The sequence below is a fragment of the Thamnophis sirtalis genome, unplaced genomic scaffold, assembly GCF_051295495.1.
Source record: "Thamnophis sirtalis isolate CommonGarterSnake01/CBP01778 unplaced genomic scaffold, rThaSir2_p1.2 scaffold_3, whole genome shotgun sequence".
NCBI classification, from domain to species: Eukaryota; Metazoa; Chordata; class Lepidosauria; order Squamata; family Natricidae; genus Thamnophis; species Thamnophis sirtalis.
In genome coordinates this window covers 13,774,424-13,793,755 of record NW_028261383.1, presented here as the reverse complement: position 1 = coordinate 13,793,755, position 19,332 = coordinate 13,774,424, and the positions used below count along the sequence as shown (strand labels likewise).

The 19,332-nt window shown below is 49.1% G+C and overlaps 2 protein-coding genes across 2 annotated transcripts in view; both read left to right on the top strand.

The window, feature by feature from the left end:
* The window catches only part of LOC148047228 (BOLA class I histocompatibility antigen, alpha chain BL3-6-like), a 94,731-nt gene that overhangs the window by 44,218 nt on the left and 31,181 nt on the right, over window positions 1-19,332 (top strand). The gene's annotated exons all lie outside the window — the stretch shown is intronic.
* Window positions 3,755-17,172, top strand: LOC106549228 (major histocompatibility complex class I-related protein 1-like). Its single transcript, XM_087711131.1, has 9 exons — window positions 3,755-3,824; window positions 8,206-8,484; window positions 11,394-11,669; window positions 12,514-12,795; window positions 13,487-13,582; window positions 14,107-14,139; window positions 14,845-14,877; window positions 16,069-16,102; window positions 16,361-17,172. The coding sequence occupies exons 1-8, from the start codon at window positions 3,755-3,757 to the stop codon at window positions 16,086-16,088; spliced, it is 1,089 nt and encodes a 362-aa protein (XP_087567257.1). The 3' UTR covers window positions 16,089-16,102; window positions 16,361-17,172.

Genomic DNA, 19,332 nt, shown 5'->3' with positions numbered 1-19,332 from the left:
TCCTTTTTTTCCACAAAGAAAAGTCTGTCATTTAAATTTCATATTCATTTTGACACTCTTTTGTATTAAAATATGAATCTTATTTTAATATTTAAAATGTGCAATTTTTAACAAGTCATTTTATTATTAATTGATGAAAAGGATTTGATGGGATCATCAATGCAGCCCCATTACTAATTCCCCAGTTCCTTGAGATCCCAAAGCCTATTCACACAACCATATTTTCTTTATATTTTATACTTATATATATAGTGTTTATACTTTACCTGTTATCTTGTACATGTTTGACAAACTAAATAAAATAAATCTAAATTGAAAAAATGAAGGACTTCTGAAGAATATCAAGGATGGTGATCACATCAGAAAAGGCCCATCTCTTGGATCCCACTACATTAACAGCCAAGAACCCCAATATGGCTTTTCTGCTAGAGCTGGTGGGGTGGACGGATGTGATTGGAAGAGGGGGATCTCATTCCACGAAGGGCTTCAAAGGTCAAAACAGGACCCTGAATTGGACCCAGAAGCAAACTGGCAATCAATGCATCTTGTGGAGCAGAGATTTAAGGGGTGTCATTCTTGGGGGTGCATAATAACTGCCCACATCACCAATTTTGTAATATCTGAAACCTTCCGGATGCTCTTCTAGGGCAGCCCCATGTAGAGGACACTTGAGTAGTCCACCCGGGATGGTTATACACATTTGACTAATATAGCAATAGCAATAGCAGTAGACTTATATACCGCTTCATAGGCCTTTCAGGCCTCTCTAAGCGGTTTACAGAGAGTCAGCATATTGTCCCCAACAATCTGGGTCCTCATTTTACCCACCTCGGAAGGATGGAAGGCTGAGTCAACCCTGAGCCGGTGAGATTTGAACCGCTGACCTGCTGATCTAGCAGTAGCCTGCAGTGCTGCATTTACCCACTGCGCCACCTTGGCTCTTATATCAATGATATTGATATTTATTGATAATATATCAATAAACTCTGGGCCTCCCTAAGGAAGGAGTCTGGAGAGGCAGGGGGTGCATATCTGGGTCAACCAGGGTCCTCCCCAGATGAGGCATGTGGGGGAGGGCTGTGCCTGAGAAAGAGGCCCCAGAATGCTTGGGCAGGGCAGCTCCCTCCCCTTCCTCTGATTTCCACAGGCAAAGGCTGTCCTGAGCGGCTTCAGTCCGTCTCCTGTTTGGCTCCTTTCCAAAATCCTGGCTCAGGAACCAGCCTCTCATTTGCCAGGGATTCTCCTGACCCACAAAGGCCAGATTCACACAGCAGATGTAACTGAGTCAGTCATGAACCTAAGAGATACGTCTCCATAACCTTCTCACATTGGGTTACCTGCAACCTTGATGAATTTTCCCTTCAGGGACTTGTGTGTCTTGTGTGTGGATCCCATTTGCATGAAATGCTACATCATAACCTGACCAGCCAGTTAAAACAGATGAAGGTTTTGCCTGCTGTGAACCCAGAGAGAAAAGGGAGGACCTGAAGGGGAGGCTCATCCTGCAGACGGCCAGTTTCCAGGGACCCACCAGGAATCGGAAGGTCCCCCTAATGGCCTCGGCCTTCTTCAGGGGTAGAAATACAGACGGGTGAAAGGGAGGCAGAAGGTCCCTCGGTCAGCCAGAGCCTCCGTTGGGTTCTGCTTTCCCTGCAAGAAGTCAGGCTGGAAGGAGAGAGGAAGCTTTCAGCTGTTTATTTCTGCAGAAATAGAGAGTCTCCTCTTTGGGACAGAGGACCAAATCTAGCATGTTGTGTAAAATACAGCTCAGATATTCACACAGAAAGTTTTGTTATTTAGAAGCAATCTACGTGAATTCTTTCACAGGATTAGTGTTCACATCTGCTCAATTACATTTGTCCTTTGGGGCACAAAATTACATTTGTTGTACTTAAGAGAGAGAAACCTTCCTATCCTATCATTGTCAGGAATCGCCTGTCGCAGGTCTGTAGTTTGTCTGTCTGTCTGTCTCACAAAGAGAAAGGGAGCTTAAACAATCCAGCAGCTAATTGGATCAGTTCCATCTTTCGCTGGCTTGTTTCTACATGATTTGGTTAATTTCTTGCTGGCTTGGTGCTTAAAACAGTATTTGAGACCTTTTCTTCCGATGGGATGGTTTTTCCTTCCCCCCTTTGCTAATTGAGAGGAGAAACAGCAAAGCTGAAGGCCAGCAGGGGGCGCCAATCTCCAGCTCAATCGTGTTTATGGAAATTCTTAGGGCTGCCTTGCTGAGACTTTCTGGATCAGACACATTTTCAAACATTTTTATTCTTTATATATATAGAACAAATATTATGTTCTATATTTTACATTTTTGAGCTATCAAGCTATTCTCTCCTCTTTCCCACAGACAGGGCCTAATTTCCACTCTGTACATGCTCAGTGGAAAGGTGACTGCAGAAGACAGACGATTCAAGCCCTGAAAAGACCATTGGATGTTTCTCATACTTTATTCATGATAGGAAATGTAAAATATACTGAATTTGGGAATCATAATAACTGTAATTGGAAGAGAGATTTATTATTTTAGTCCAAGGAGCCTCCAGAAGAGCCGCCAAAGGAGAGAGCAGCCATCTTAGTTTATTGTGGGAAAAGAGAAGAGTTTGGAGCTTCCTAAAGATTTATGGCTTCCCCAGAGAAGAAAAGGAAACAGGGAATTCATATATTATATTTGATACCTCTGGCATTTTCCCCTAGAGAGAAATATCTTCGCCTTGAAGATGCCACAAAAAAGCCTTTGAGCATTTTTATCCAGAGCGAAGATCACTTGGGGTGTCTGAGGTAAAAGACAGAATCATAGGACTGGAAAGGACCTCAGAGGTCTCCTAGTCCACCCCTCATATCCAGGCAGGAGACCTAATACAATCCCACTCTGACAGTTCTCCAGTCTCTTTTTGGAAACTTCCAGTGAAGGAGCACTCAGAATTCCAGGATGTCAGTTATTCCACTGAGTAATTGTTCTCATGCTTAGAAAATTTCTCCTCCTAGGTTGGATCTCTCTTTTACAAGCTTCCACCAGTTGCTTCCATGTCCTGCTACCTGGGGCTTTGGAGAAGAGCTGAATCCCTTCTTCTCCGGGACAGCCCCTCAAGTGCTGGAAGTCAGTTATCCTGACACACACAAACCCCCCCCCCCCCGCCGCATTTCTTCTGTTCTGTCGGCCTGGCATACCGAGCTCTCTCCTTGGTCCTCCATACCCTCCAACCTTCCTTTAGCGTCTTTGTTGCCCCTCTCTGCTCTCTTTCCAGGGTCTCAGCATCTCTTTTGAATCCTGGAGACCAGAAGTGGAGTCAACACTCCAAGGGTGGCCTCACTTCTGCAGGATAAACCGGAAGGATCATTTCTCGGCTTCTCTTGATCTTCTCCCTCTGTTGATGCAGCCCAAGACTTCGCTGTCTTTTTTGGCATCTCCACCTGATCTCCCACTGCGAGGGGCTGTGCGGGGTCTCCCCTCCCCCCAGGCCCAGAAAAGGCTCCCGCTTTTCCCCTCCCCCCAGTTCCCCCCCCTCCCCCCAAGAGGCGGAATGGCTGGAAGGGGATTTCCTGATGGAACTTTCGCTTTCCCTTTCCCTCCTCTCTGGCCGGTTGCGCCTGGACGTCTGCCTAGCAACAATGACGACTAGAGGGTACTTTTTTTCAATTGGTTGAGGTTGGCCAATCGCCGGCTAACTCTGGATTGTTGCGTTGTTGATCGCCGGGGTGAGTCTCCATTTGCCTGCAACTTCGAGAGAGAGCAGTGAGGATCGCGGGTAAGATGGCCCTGAGCTCTGTGTCCCCGTGGATCGGGGTGCTGCTGGCGGTCGCCCTACGGGAGATCTGTGTTGGTGAGTCCCTTTGGACAGTTTGGGAGTTCCGGCCTCTTTTTCTTCCAGGGACTTTTTCTCTCCCCTCCCCCCAAAAGTTTATTCCCAGAAATAGAATCCTGCTTCGGTCCTCTTTCTAGTCCGCTCCCCCTCCCCACATTGGCCATTTTGAGATTAGGTCCCAAAGCCTGGATGGGACCCTGCTGCCTCCCCCCCCCACTTCCCCAGGAGAGCCCCTCTGGGAGCAGGACAAGGGTGGCCCCTCCAGACCTCCGTCAAGTCTATCTGGGCGCCCCAAGCTCAGTCCTTTCCCTCCCCCAAAGCGGAGATTGTGGGAAAGCGGCGTTTTCAGGTGATCAGGTCAGTTCACAAACTTCCTGGCTGCCTCCGCCCAACCCCTCCGCCTGGGTCCTCTTCCCTGCCTTTAGCTGGGATTCGTGGCTCTTGGGGGCTTCTGGTGCTGGGGGGACCCGGCTGGTTTCTGGAATCGGTTCCGTGTCTTGGCAGAGGCTGCTGCAGTGGAGCGATCCGGGCTGAGATTGTCCTGTGAATGCAGCCGGATGAGAGTCTGGAGAGAAGCGCTTCTTAAATCATCTGCCTAAAGATTCCTCCTTCCTGGTCCCGCCCCCCCCTAAAAAACCTTTGATGTTCCTCGATCAGGACTTTGCATGTCAAAAACTGAAATCCTTTTGTATGTTTACCTTGGATTCCCCAGAGGGTTTAATGGTGACAGGACCCTCCTCACAGAGGCTGAATTTAGGGAGACGAGCAGAGCCCCCCCAACATGATTGGTCTCAGCAGGAACCCCCAAGAAGCCTCAGTGGGAGCAGGGGGTGGGGCCAGGGAGGGGAGGCCCCAGGGGCTTCTGGGATGAGGGGAATTCTGGGAGTTGAAGTCACAATTGACCCAGAATTTATGTTGCTAAGGGAGACATTTATTACATGAATTTGTCCCATTTTATGACCATTCTTGCCACAGTGAATCACTGCAGTCATTAAATTAGTAACAAGGTTTGTAAGTGAATCTGGTTCCCCATTGTTTTTGCTCATCAGAAGGTTGCAAAACATGGCCACACATGGCAGCAACCATCATAAATATGAACCATTTGTTTCAAGTGTCTGAATTTTGATCATGTGACAATGGGGGAATGCTACGATGGTTGTAAGTGTGAAAAATGGTCATAAATTACTTTTTCCAGTGCCCTTGTAACTTCAAATGGTCACTAAATGAACTGTTGTAAAAAGAGGACCACCTGTATACCGCTTCACAGTGCTTTTACAGCCCTCTCTAAGCGGTTGACAGAGTCAGCATCTTGTCCCCAACAATCTGGGTCCTCATTTTACTGACCTTGGAAGGACGGAAGCCTGAATCGATTTTGAGCCAGTCAGGATCGAACTCTGTGGGCGGAATTAGCCTGCAATGCTGCATTCTAACCACTGGGCCACCTTGGCTCAAGGGATGAGGGGGAGCCCCACTGAGCCCTGGGTTCAAAGCCAATTCCTGTTTGGGTGACTGAGCTCTGGGACGGGAGGGGGGATTTCCCAGCGGGGTGGGGGGCAGGAGGAAGATCCAGGTGGGCTACATGGCCTCATTGCTGCTCCCTTCGCTCCCCCCTTCGCCTTCCGAGATCTCCCGAGCTTTTGAGGGGGGGTTGGTGGCTCTTGGCGGCTTCTGGTTCTGGGGGGACCCCGCTTGTTTCTGGAATCGGTTCAATGTTTTGGCCAACGCCAAACACTGAACCTTTGAGATAAGGCTGCCCTGTGGATGCAGCCGGAGAAGAGAGAGAAAGGCTCCTTTGAATAAGGTTTCTAAAAATCCGCCTTTATTATGTTCACTTTCTTCTCCGTCTTAAACCCCAAAATCCCCAGAGCTTTTCTCTAGGACAGGCAGGGATGTTTCCACCCCAAGTCCTCCTCCTTCCATTTCAGGAGCTCTCAGCATGGGTCAGTTTGCAGAATCCAAAATATTTTAAATGTACTTATTATTCCTTAGGAATCAGGAAGGGGCCTTGGGGGGGTTCCTGGCTGTTTGCTCTGAGAAACGACCCTATGAATGGAGCAGCTTTTCAAAAGACAGAAAGAAAATCTGTCAGGATCTTAAGGGTTAAAGAGGCTGGTTGGAGGCAGAAGAAGAGAAGAACCTCTGGATGGGGAGCATGAGATGAAGGACTTGCTTGGAGACAGACAGGCCCAAACTGACATGAAGGGGTTTCTTGACTGTGAGGATGTCCAACCCGAGTTCCATTCAGACGTTTCTCCTCTCAGGCAGACTTCAGGCTTCCTCACTGCTCAGCCCCACAAGTGAAAGAAACAAGGGTTCTGGATCACGGAGAGTCCGATCCCCCCCTCCTTCTGCTGGAGAAAAGCTCCGATCCCTTTGGATCCTGAAATCTCCCCAGAGCAGGAAGTGGATCTGGGGCTCCTTTTCCCAAAAAGCTCTGAGAAGCCTCCGGGATTGTGGGAAAGAGCAGGAAGGGGGAGGCCCAGGCCTTTGCCTTGGACTGGGAAGGACTGGGAGGCCATACTGGAGGGAATGGGCAGTGGGACTACAAGCAGTCCTCTACTTAAAACAGTTCATTTAGTGACTGTTCAAAGTTGCAATGTCATTGAAAATAGTGACACAATGACAATTTTTCACACCTTTTTAGCATCCTCATCGTCACATGACTGAGATTTGGATGCTTGGGAATTGATTCGTATTTATGACGGTTGCAGTCTCCCCATATCACGTGACCCCCTTTTGCAACATTCTGACAAACAAAGTTAATGGAGAAACCAGATTCACTTAACAACCAGGATATTAATTTAACAAGTGCAAGGATTCATTTAACAACTGTGGCAAGAAAATTTATAAAATGGAGCAAAACTCACTTAAAAATTGTCTCACTTAGCAACAAAAGAGGTGGGCTCAATGATGATCATAAGCCGAGGACTCCCTGTGTTTATTTCTCTGGGCTTTGGAGGTCCTGCCCTTTTCCATGGAGACCCAGGTTCTGCCCAAATAAATCCCATGAAGGATCCTGAAAATGATCTTTCAAATCTTTGGTGAAAGAATTTCTCCTCTGAAGAGCTTTCAGAATGGAGACCAAAAAGGGGCCTTGGGGATTTTCCAGTTTAACAGATTTCCCAGCTGCATTTTATTCATTTTATTTTCTTTTTATTCTTGTAACCTGGTTAGAAGTTGATGTTTTTCTGTTCACTGGGCAGCCTTAGAGTCTCTTCCCAGCTGAGCCCCCCCCACCCCCCACCCCCCATGGTTGGTCTCAGCAGGAACTCAAGCAGCCTCAGGGGGGACAGGGGGGGTGGGGGGAGGGTGGAGAGGCCCATGGATTTCTGGGAATGAGGGGAATTCTGGGAATTGAAGTCCAAATGGCTGAGAAACTCTGATTTAGGCCTTTGCGTTGAGAGTCTCTGATCCTGTGAAGGGTTGGAGAGCAGGATCCCAATCCCCTCCCGAGGAGGCTGAGGGGCATTTCTGCCTTTCTTTGGGCTGACAAAGTGCAGGATGAGCCCCAGAGGAGGACGAGGGTCAGAGCAGCTTCTGGGGAAAGTGAAGGGGGAGATTCAGAGGAAAAGCCTCTGGGAATGATGGTTCCGGGGCCCTAACTGGGTTGCTGAGATGAAGAAATCTGGGGATAATCCCAGTGAGATTCCCTGTGGAAGGAGGGGGAGCCCCTCGGAGTCCTGGGTTCAAGGCTGATTCCTGCTCAGATGCCTGAACTCTGGGAGGGGAGGGGGATTGTCCAGGGCGGTGGGAGAGGGACGGGAGGAAGATTTGGGAGGCTACGTGGCTTCATTGCTGCTCCCTTCTCTGCCCTCTTTGCCTCCCCATATTGAGGTTAGGGTGAGGGTTCACATTGGCCTCTGGTCTCACCCAGATTCCCCCTCCCCCATTTTATAACATCTGCAGCTTTTAACTTTGGCCCCCAGTGATGTCAATGGAAAGTTGGGGTGACCAGGTGGGGTTTCCTGCTGCTTTTGAGCTTCTGGGGGTGGAATCCCCTCTTTTACCTGCGGGGCCACTGCAGCCTCCTTGGGGCAGAGACTGAGCAATCCAGAAGGGGGTCTGAGGGAGGCCTTGCTGGAAGGGGGGAGGACACAATTGGGGCAGGTGAAGTTTGGGGGACCCGACCTTCCCCTCCTCTCTCACCCCCCACCTTCCCTGCCCTCCAACCCTTCAGGCCCCCCAAAAGCTTCTTCTTTTCCTCTCAGTCGCTCATTCCCCCTCCTGCCTCCTCTCCCCACATCTCCCCCTTCCTTTCCCCCCTTCCTCCTCCTCCCCCCCAGCTCTCTTCTTCTTCCTCTTCCTCCATCTTCCTCCGCAGAGCCTCAGATGGGAGCCTCCATGAGATCCGGGTCCTTGACTGAAGCCCCCTAACTCTTCTCTTCTGGCTCCCTTCCAGGCGCCTCCTCCCACTCCCTGAAGTATTTCTTCACCTCCATCTGGGACCCCAGTCAGGGGCAGCAGCCCCACTTTGTCTCTGTGGGGTACGTGGATGATCAGCTCTTCATTCACTACGACAGCCACAGCCGGAAGATGCAGCCTCGAGTCTCCTGGATGGAGAAGGTGGGGAAGGAGGATCCCCAGTACTGGGACAGAGAGACACAGATTCATCGTGCCGCCGAGGAGACGTTCAGAGTAAACCTGGAGACTCTGAGGATTCGCTACAATCAGAGCGAAGGTGAGTGATGGGTCTGGTGGCTCCTCTGGCCCCATAATCCCCTCCCCAGGAACCAGAGGGGGGAGAAAGGGGGGTCCCTTCAAAGGGAAAAGCTCCTTCCACACCTTTTGAAAAGCCTTTTTTTAATATGTTTATTCTTTTCTTTAACCAATATAAGATTGTCCTTGTCTCCATTGCTGACGATTTCTGCCAATTGCAGTTAATGGAAACGTGTTTCAATTTCTCCATCTTTCTTTCTGGATGTTGATATAAACTGAGGTAAAAAGAGACCGAAATCTCCCCTCCCCCCATGACAGTTGGAGGGTCCTGGGTGGATCTCCTGCTGTGGGGGAGGAAGGGGATCACAGGCCCCTCCCCTCCCTGAAAAAAGGGCAGGTGGGTCCTAAGGAGATCCTGGGGGAAGCAGATCCTCCTCCTTCTCTCTGTTTCCACTCCAGAGAAATGAGGGATCTGGTGCAGATCCACCTGGGGAGACTAGATCCCTTTCCTTCTCCCCCTTTTTGGGGGGCAATGAGGGGGCCCCAAACGCCAGGAGCTTCTCCTCATCCTCCAGTTGGAAGGAGAGGCCCAAATGGGGTGGGGGGCTCTTGGAGGGGGGATCAGAGGTCCAGGATCCTCCGGATGGTCTTGAGGGGGAAAGAGAGGAGAGGAAGAAGCCTCCATTTGGGGCCCTTCCTGAGTCCCTCAGAGCCTTCCTGGCTTCCCCTCCTTGGTCCCTCAGGCCGAACTCCTGCCCTGCCCTCTTGGAGGGGCTGCCCTGGATGGTGGGAGGCTCTTTCTTCAGCATAGCCCCCCTTCTTCTGCCACCTTTGGGGGAAGAAGATTCACCTCCAAGAAACCTCATTTAGGAAAAGGGATGGAAGGAAATGTGTGTGTAGCTAAAGGCTCCTTTCGGCTGAGGAAAACCTTCCCCCATTTCCCCTCCTTTCCTCCCAAGAGCTCTGCCAGTCCTGCCCCTGATCCCCCAGGATCCCCCCAGATCCCTCCAGGCCCCCTGCTGGCCTCCCAGGGGATCAGAGCTGGGCCCAGAGGGCTCCCCCTGGTGGAGGAAGGAGGAAGGAGAGCGGCCGGAGGGGAGGGGAGCCTCCTTTCCAGGCTAAAGAGCCCCCAAGGTCCCAACCTTCCCTCCAAGGGAGGCTGCTTCCCCCCTCCCATCGCCTGGGTCGCCTCCTCTGGACCTTCCCCGGCTCCCTCCTCTCCTTTCGGAGGCCTTTGGACCACAACTGCTCCCAATACTCCAGATGTGGTTGCTCTGCCTTGATTCATGGAGAGGCTGGGTGACATTTGCCTCTCCTGTGTTTTCAATGCTGTTTTAATGATCCCTGACGTCCTGTCAGCCTTTTAAATTTTCTGTCTGATTTTTTACTAAAACCTTTCAACAAAAAGATAAAAACTAATAGAAAGTAACATAAGGAAAGGAGAGAGAGGACAGTTTATAACTTCACAGCAGTTATAAACATGAATATATTTTAGCCTCTCTAAAGCCTCCTTTCTTAAGCTTTTGACCCTGGAGGATCCCTTGAACTGTTTTTCAGATGTCAGGAATCCCCCTGAAGATCCAGGCTCAGAGATGGGCCAGAATTGTTTCATGCGGAGACCTGTAGAGATGCATTAATAGTGTTCTTACACTAAATACCAAAAACGCAACTTGCCTTTTCAATGGGATCCCTGTGCTTTCTTTTTGCTACACAAATATTCAATTCTGTGCCAAACCTGAGATAAGAACACATTTCATCTTCAAGGGAAAGAAGACAATTTCTGTCTTAGCTTTGGATGCTTCTGAAATGACAGAATTTGTTCTCAGAAGTTAAAAACTGCAGCCAAATATTTAGTGCTTTCCTGTGAATGGCAGGAGATTCTTCTTGGACAGAAATCCAGACCTATTTTTTCCATGGGGAGATCAGGGAATTTCCTCTCGGGGGAAGGATCAGACTGGATCTCCCGAGGATCTTCCTCTTCCTCCAAAGGGAAGTTCTCTGGCTGAGCAGAAGATGCAGAGAAAGGATCCCCTCACCTGTCATTCCTGGGTGTGGAGAGGAAAGGAGAGGACTGGTCAGTTTAGTTCAACTCTACTTCCAGGTGGTTTTCCCTTAGATTCGAGGGTTCCTGGCGTCCTTCCTCCCTCTCAAGCCCACACAGGAGTAGAAACAATTCAGGATTTCCTTTTGGTTTTCTTTTAAATCCAAGAATCTCTTCACTTGAAGTCGAAATATCTTCTCCAGGGCCTTCAAACTTCATTTGCAAGGTCAATAACCCTTTGGGTCTCCAGATCAGACTGGGCCACTTGCTGCTGTTGCTGAGGGAAATATTCCTTTGGAGCCCTTCGAGGCTTCATTCCCACATTACGCTAAACCATGGTTTGCTTCTGGTTAGCCCAAAGTGGGAACCAGCCCTTGTGACCTGGTGCTCTTTGTGAACACAGAGCATGATTTATGGTCACAGGGATCCCTGCAAGCTTTTTCCAGATCGACCAGATCCTCTTTGAGGCACAAGATTCTCATTCCCTCTTTGCAGCTGCAGGTTCAGGCAACTGTTCCCTCTCTGGGATCCCTTCCTCCCCCCTCCCCCAAGAGTCTCCCCTGCGGAGGAATGGCAGAAGGAAAGATGGAAGGGTCTCCGTCCTTCCGTTTCTTTGCGACTCCTTCTTCTTTTCTCAATCTCCCTTGGGATCCTCTGCTGGCTTTTCCAGATTCCCTTTTCCTGGGGAGCTTCAGGGCTCCGTCCTGGGGGGAAAATGCAGGGATGCTGGTCGAGGGAAGGGAAAAGGGCAATTACTGATGGAGGCTTCTTTCCCTTGAATGCTTGGGAGGAAATGGGGGTGTCAGTGCCTGTGTCAAGGTCACTGCAGGGAGGGGGGGTCTCTGTCTATCTTCAGGACTCCCCAAACCATCCTCCTGTCTGTCTTTCAGGCCTTCACACAGTGCAGGAGATGTATGGCTGTGAGCTCCAGCGAGACAAGAGCAAAAGAGGGTTTGTGCAGTATGGCTACGAAGGGAGGACCTTCCTCACCTTCGACAAGGAGACCCTCACCTGGGTGGCTCCCGTCCCCCAGGCCCAGATCACCCAGAGGAAATGGGACGCTGATCCAGGATGGAATCAGAGAAATAAGGTCTACCTGGAGGAAGAATGCATTGAGTGGCTGGAGAAGTACCTGTCCTATGGGAAGGAGACTCTGCAGAGGACAGGTGAGCATCTGGATCCAGACTTTCCTCCTTTCTGGCTGGATCTCCTGTACACATTCAGCCCCTTTGGGTCCCTGATCTTTAGCCTGTTTGCTCTGGTGGGAATACCCCTCCCTCTCTTCCAGCCCCTCTTGCATGAAGACCCCCCCTCTCCCCTAGGTCTACCTCTCCCCCCCCTGGGATCCTTCATCCCTCCAGGATCAGATGGATGAGATTAGGATCAATGGGAGAATCCCCCTGATGATTGCCAACAGCCCCTCCCTGCCTGGGGATGACCCTCTCTTCCATTGGCATCAGTCTCTCTCTGCCACCCACCCTCACTTTTAAGAGACAAAATCTCTTTTCCCAATTGATCCCTTTGAGATTCCTTTTGATCTCTCTTCCTCTTAAAATTGGGGCTGTGTCCCTTGGAAAGAGGCCTGGAGCAGCCTCAGATTCAGGGGAGCAGAAGAGGAGGCAAAAAGTAGGGAGAATCTTCTGTGCTGTTGTTGTTGTCTTGAAAGGGACCTTAAAAGACCATCTCCACTTTCCCTCCCCTGAAGGGAGGAGCCCAAGATCACTCAGAGTTCAAAGCAGCCAGAGAGGAATTTCCTTGGAGCCTCAATTTGCTTCAGGAGGTTTTTCAGGCTGAGTCCCTGGGAAGGACTCAAAATCAGGAATTCTTCTGGTTGAGCCTTTTCCAGATCTGGACAATTTCCTAAAACTCTTGGAGAGGCTGCAAGTGTGGAATGTAAATCTTTGGGTTAAAACTAAGTGGTGGGAGATTTTCCTGCCCCTCCAAGTTTCCCACCCACCTTCCAGGCTCTGGAGGGGCTCAGAGTTAATTCTGGGGGTGCCGTTTCTGCAGAGACCCCAAAGGTGACGGTGAGCAGCCGGACGGAGGTGGAGGATGGGATGGAGACGCACATCTGCCGCGTGGATGGCTTCTACCCCAGGGAGATCGATGCCTCCTGGAGGAGGGATGGGGAGGTATGGCTGGAAGAGACCTTCCATGGGTCTGTGGCCCCCAACGCGGATGGGACCTACCACTACTGGCTCAGCATCCGGATCGACCCCAAAGAGAGGAGCCGCTATCGGTGCCACGTGGAGCACGATGGCCTGCAGAAGCCTCTAGACTTGGAGCTGAAGGGTGAGAGGCTGCAGGGAGGGGAAGGCTGGGCTCTCTGGCAGGCTGGAGGGTGGTGGGAGAGAAATCTGACCCCGGCTGTGTCCAGATGTGAGCATAGCTGAGCTTTCATCCATTGGTCCTTCCAGTGTTTGAGGCTGGAGAAGCTGCAGGGACCAGACCGTAGAACTGACTTTGGGTGATGGAAAGGACAGAATCCCATCCCAATACTTGGCCAATCCTGAGGAAATTCCCTATTTTACTTCCACTAATAAAATGCAAACACTGAAACTGAAGTAAAAAGCATGCAGAGCTGCCCAATTCCACTCAGTCAAGACTTATTGGGGCAGCCTATAAAAAGAACAAAAATGTTTTTATTTAATAAATGTTTGTTTTATTGTGTTGGAGAAGTTTTTATTTTGAAAACTGCTATGAGTCATAAGGTGGGAAAGGGCTGATTTTGAGTGGAAAAGCCAAAGATGAATTCAGTTGCCTTCATGCTGGGCTGGTGTGAGAAGAAGGCAGCATCCTGAGGACACGTCCTCTAACAACGGATAGCAAGGCGCCTTCATGTTACCTTGAGAAGGACCCAAAAATGAGCCCATGGAGTTTTTAATTTGGGGTGTTTCCAGCTTTCACTTCTTTAGGTCTCTTCCCTGGTTGGGAAGATTGTTTGGGGTTCTCCTTCAATGATCTGCTCTTTCTCCCCATTCAGAACCAACCAATTCAAAATCCAACCTGTGGCTCATCATCGGCTGCGTTGTGGCTGTCGTCCTGGCGTGTGCGATTGCTGGGATCCTGGTATTCTTCAGTAAGTATCTTTTTGTGAGGGGAAGATGATGGAAGGAAAATGGGGAGATTCCCCCCAAGTCTCTCCCTTTGGGGAGCTTCTTCTGGGCTTTCTTCTGTCCTGTTTTCCCAGCCCTCTTGGGGAGCATCTGAGATCTCTGCCTCTTGCTGGGACTCCAGTTTCTATTCAGCTGAGTCTGAGATTCGGGCAGTCCTGTCTCCTTCTGAGTTGGGAAGAGGCATCCCAGTTCCTTTGTCCCTTTCAAAGGCTTTGGTCAGAGAGCAGCAGAGAAGGATTTCCATGGAAACCTCCCTCCCCTCCCAGCTGCTCCTTCTGCTTCCCCCAATTCCCCTCCATCCATCTGGGAGGCAGCAGGTCTCTCTTGGGGCAAATCAGGAGATGCATTTGTATTTTGAAGATCTTTCTGTCTTGGTTGATGGGACTAAGTGACAGTGAAGCATCTGGAGTTCTTGCTCCTACAGAGGGAGAGTTTGGATGATCTCTGGTGGATTCTTTTGAGCTTTCACTGATTTTTATTCTTGCAGAAAAACGTCAAGATGACTACAAAGCAGCACCAAGTGAGTGAATTGTCCTCTTTCCATCTAATCTCCAACTTAGAGCAGGGAGCAGGGACACAATTATTTGAGAGGGGTGTGTGTATGTATGTGTCTTCCTCTTCATGCTAAGAACCAGGCTGGAGAAGTTGGGCCCCCATTTCATTACAACCAGGCTATTAGTAGAAGTGGAGACGTCTAGGAGAAACATCTGGGAGAAGGAACCTTTAAGAAGAGGAGAAGACACAGGTGGTGGAAGGTCCCTCTGACTGAGGACATGCTCTGTTCCCCAAGGAGGCAGAAAGGGAAGGCTTGGCCAAGTGAGAGTCAGAAGCTCCATAAAATTAGGGATGAAAAGGGGGCATTTTGAGGGAAAAGGAGCTTTGGGAGATGCCAGCTGGAACTCCTCTTGGTCTCCTGTCCCAAAGGCTCACAACCGGTTACAAAAATAAACTTTAAACCCATCTGTATCTTTTTAGGCCAGCACTGCCTTCTGGCTTTGTATGATGTAAATAATAAATTTTAATAATTCTTTCCAATGCCTTTTAACCAAAGCAGTTTGATCCAAACTCTCTCCATGTTATTTGTGCATTTTTTTATTGTGTGGGAGAGAGAAAGGGAGGGAGGCAGCTGGAGTCAGAAAGAGCTGAGCTTCCTATAAGGAGGGAGAGAGACAGACAGACAGACAGACAGACATCCTCCCTCATCCCCTTTTTCTTTCTTTTCCAGCAAGTGACAAAGGATCCAGCAGTTCAGACCAGGGTAAGTTGGAGGGAGCAGCTGCTGCATGAGACATTCTGACCCTTTGGAAGACTTTGGGGGGATGAGGGGATGAAAAGACAGAGAGGCCCCCACTTTTTAAAGCACCTTCCCCCTAATCCATCCTCCCTAGGTTCCCTCTGAGTCTGCTTCTGGTGGAATAATAATTGGCTTATTATTTAAATATTATTTAAATTATTAAGTATTATTTAAACTTTGGCTTAGCGGTGAGGGCAACAGGTGAAACTTTTGAGTTCTAGTCCTGCCTTAGGCATGAATGTCACATAATCCACTTTCCTTGCACTGGTTGATTCTGCAGAGGAGAAGGGAAACTCTCCCTGTTGGATTCAGGCAGGGGAGGCAGCCCAGAGTCTGCATGGTGGAGCCTTGGCCCCCTTTGGAGGAAAGAGATCTCCGTTCTTTGAGGGGAAATAGGGAAACCACCAGTGAGGCCATCTTCCCCAGTGGTTAGAGACTCCTCTGGTGGCATAGCTGAGACCTGGCTGACTCTGGAAGGGGGGTTCTTCCATTCTCAGAGATGTGCCCAGATGGGTTCAGGGTTCAGGATCCCAGCTGAGACCCCGGGCAGGATTGGTGGGGTTACAGGGGTCATCGGAGAATCTCTTCTGGCACTCAGGAGGCTCCCACTCTACAATTCTGGTGGTGATTTCCTGTTTCTGACTCTGGGCTCACCAGTTGGGATTGTTGCTACTGTACCAGCCTCCCTGATGCATGGCCAGCTCCCTGCCTCAGCTGCTGGGGGCATCTCAGGGTTGGCATGGGGTTGCCCAGGATTATGGTCCTGGGAGACCTCAATCTGCCATCCCTGGGTTTGGCCTCCAAAGCAGCCCAGGAGTTCATGGCTGTCATCCGGGGTCCGACTGGAGACAGAGGTCACACACTGGACACGATCTTCTTGTCTGACCAAAGGCAACAGGATCTGATGGGAGATTTTGGTTTTCATTTTAGTGTTTTAAATATTCTACGTGGCATTTCATTGAATTTTACTGTGAGCTACCTACAGTCACCTTAATGAGATAGGTGGAGATGGGAGTTTAATTAATGAATCACTAAAAAGCTTTATGTCCTCTGAGAAGTTTGGGAAGCTGAAGAGGTTGAATGGTGAAGAGAGAGATTTCTCCTCCTCAGAGGATCCAGACATTCATTCCTTCTGTGTCTTTCTCTCCAATCCAGGGAGCAACCAGAAGGTTTAGCAGCCCCCTTGCAGGTGAGTGGTCTCCGTGGGGGCCGTATGGGGTGAGAGGGAGGGGGCCTTTGGGGTCCAAGGACCAAGTGAGGGTGAAGATGCTTTGGGAATCCCTCTTCTCTCTCCTATTCACCTCAAACACCGGAAGGTGAGGAATTTGGGGGAGGGGGCTCGGGGGAGGGGTCTTCCTGCCCCCAAACTCTGATCCTCTGGCACCTCTCAGGCTCTGACTGTCTTGATCCAACTAACCCTTGGATACTTTCTCCCTCCTCTTTGCAGGGGAGACGCCCAGCGGAGGAGAGAGGAGAGAAGATGGGATCGGCCTCCTTCTGAATTTGGCCGGACTCTCAGGAGGAGCCCTTCAGGCCCTTCCTGCATGCTGGAACCAGGAGAGATTCTGGGGTCTTTCATCACTTCTTTTATCACTGAATCAGTAAACTGTTTCTATTATGATTGAGGAGCAGAGGAGAAAAGAATATATTGATTGTTACTAATTGTGGAATCAAAAGATTTCAAATTGGGTTTCATAGATAATAGTTTATCATAGATAAATAGGTAGCATAACCCCCTTAATGGGCTTTTGCTGATTAGTCTTAGTGGATAGAGGTTAGAGGCTAAAGATGAGGTTTTAGAGATGGGTTTATAGAGAATGGGGTGAGGAATCGGATGAAGACTTCATTGGCTTTACTTTAAGAAAGATTCATAAGTTGTTAATTTTCATTATATTTCTTGGGGATGAAGGTGGAGGTTTCTTTTTGTTTTTTCCTTAGTTTTATCTGCTTAATGTGATCTTCGATGAAACTATTACTAAGAGAAGTGTGCATTTTGAGATTTTTGCGGCTAAATTAGTTGATGCATTTTTAATTGATTGTTGCACAGTTATTTGACCATATATTTCATAACACAAAGTTTGACAATCCATATACCGAGTGTAACATTAGACAGTGATTTTTTTTATAGACTGGCATTTATGGCTTTTCATGATTTAGAAAAACGGATGATGAAATCAATTGTCAGGCTGCTCTCTCCTTAACAATTGTACATCTTTAAATGATTAAATTTTAAACCAATAAAGGATTTCTTTTCCTCTTGATTGCTGTATCTTTGGGGAGGTTGCAATTAAGAGGGATTCTACCCTCCTTGTTGATCAGAGACCCCGATTCCAATTTCACTTTGAGTGATGGGAAGGGGGAGGAAGCAAAGCAAAATCCAGGAGGAGGAAGAACTGGGGGGGCTCCTGGGGGCTCCTTTGGGGAGGAGGCAGCCATTTTGCTCCTGTGTCCAGAGGTTCCTCCAGCATCACCAGTTGACCTTGTGTAAAAGGGCTACCTGGTCTTGGCTTGGGGGTGGCAGCAACAGAGGCTGCCTCTCCCTCAGAGCCTCCTTTGCCTCCGGCTGTTGGCCAAGTGGATGCTCTCTGAGCCTCACCCAGGGGCCCTTCGGGAGACAGGAGCTGAATGCCCAGCCAGAGCCCTCCTGGTCCCCTTGCAGAAGGGCAGCTTCTCCTGCTTCTGGGAGATCCTCTCTGGGCTCCTCAGCTGCCCAAGATGATGCAGTGGCCCAAGAGTGGGGAGACCCCTGATTGATGGGGAAGGTATCCCCCCATATTACAATGGTTGCTTTGGGGGCACAGAGGAGTGAAAAGGATGGGGGTCTCTCCAGGGTGAAATCTACTTACCTTCGCTAGTGGTTGGCAAATGTAAGCGTGCGCACGCCCCCTCCACGCATGCGCAGGACCTTCTGCGCATGGACAGTGTCCAAAAGAGATATGATGGCGTCTTGGGGGGCAGAGCCTGCTACCAAGTGCGCCTGCAAAGGTAAGTAGAAAAGTGAGCTGGGGGGGGAATCCGCTGTGCCACACGATTTAGATTAGCTGCTTTCTAGCCAATAGAAATCGTGTGTCACAGCTGATCCTGGGACATACCAGTTCGCCCGACCCGAGAGCCTTTTTTTACTCCCAGTTCAGGCGAACCAGTCTGAACCGGTAGCATTTCACCCCTGAACCTGTCCTCCCCCTCCCTCAGGACTAGCCTGAAGAGACAGCGGCCTGCAGGATGCAGGGGTCTCCCCAAACCAGTGGTCCACTTCACGGTTCCAATTCCTGAAACTGCTTCCCAATAAAACACGAAGGCTGCAGTTTGGGTGAAATGGCAATCTCTGTCTTGTTCAGAGTGCTTATTTATTAGAAAAAGTTAGTTACAGCGTCATCAAAAAGGAACGTATCAAAAGACATATATAATCACACATGGCATAAGTAAACTAATTAAAAGTTCACAACCTTCTACAAATCACATCATGGCAAAGGGTGGGCAGAAGGGGGGACAGAAGATTTACAAGCTACATGGCATTGAAAGGGGGAGAGGGGATAGAAAGTTATAATTCAGCATAGGGGGGAGAAAGGGCATGTGTGGGAGTAGCTGGTTCACTGTTACATGAGGCTGTATTTATGACCGTTAGGTCACAAAGATGTTTTCTGGTGCAAGGTTTTTCATTCCTGTGTATTTGTGTTTCAGATAGCAGAGGCTATCCTGCACGTAAATACCCGGAATGAATTCTTGTTACACTTTCTTATCTTGTTTTCCTCAGAACTGTCTTTTTGACACGGCCTCGGTAAATTTCCACTAGGTTCTTAATTCAGATAGCTTTGTCTATTCTTCTTTGTTTCCTAGCTATTTTACCTAGCCTGTTATGGCGACAGTTTGGCTCCCACACTAGCCACCTTTGGAAGCTTCAAAAGAAAACTTGGAAACACTTTGCAAGAATTCAGTGCATATTTCAGCCTCTTCTACAGATTCAAAACATTTAGAAATGTATTCATTAATTAGAATATATGACTGTCCAGCTGACATAAGCGGCTCTGGTCAGCCAACACAATAAAAATATCAATACAAGAACAAAAGACAATAAATATAATGCACAAAAGAAAAATGAGCACCAAGGATAAACCAGTCAGCCACAAATTCATTCAGTTTCGTCTACAGGGAGTCCTCGACTTACAACAGTTCATTTAGTGACCATTCAAAGTTTCCTCCCTACACATTCCACCCCTCTCGCCTTTCATTGTGTTGCCAAGATGCCTCCTCGGAGGGTGAGAACTTGCAAAACGCCAAGGTCACTACTGCAGGTGTTTGCTGGGGAAGTGGACTTTTCCCATAACAAAAGCTTTACAATGGGACAAAGCGAACACCTGAGGGCTGGGAGAAGGGAATCTATTGTTTAATTGAGCAAGGGAAAACCAGAGCTGGTTTTGC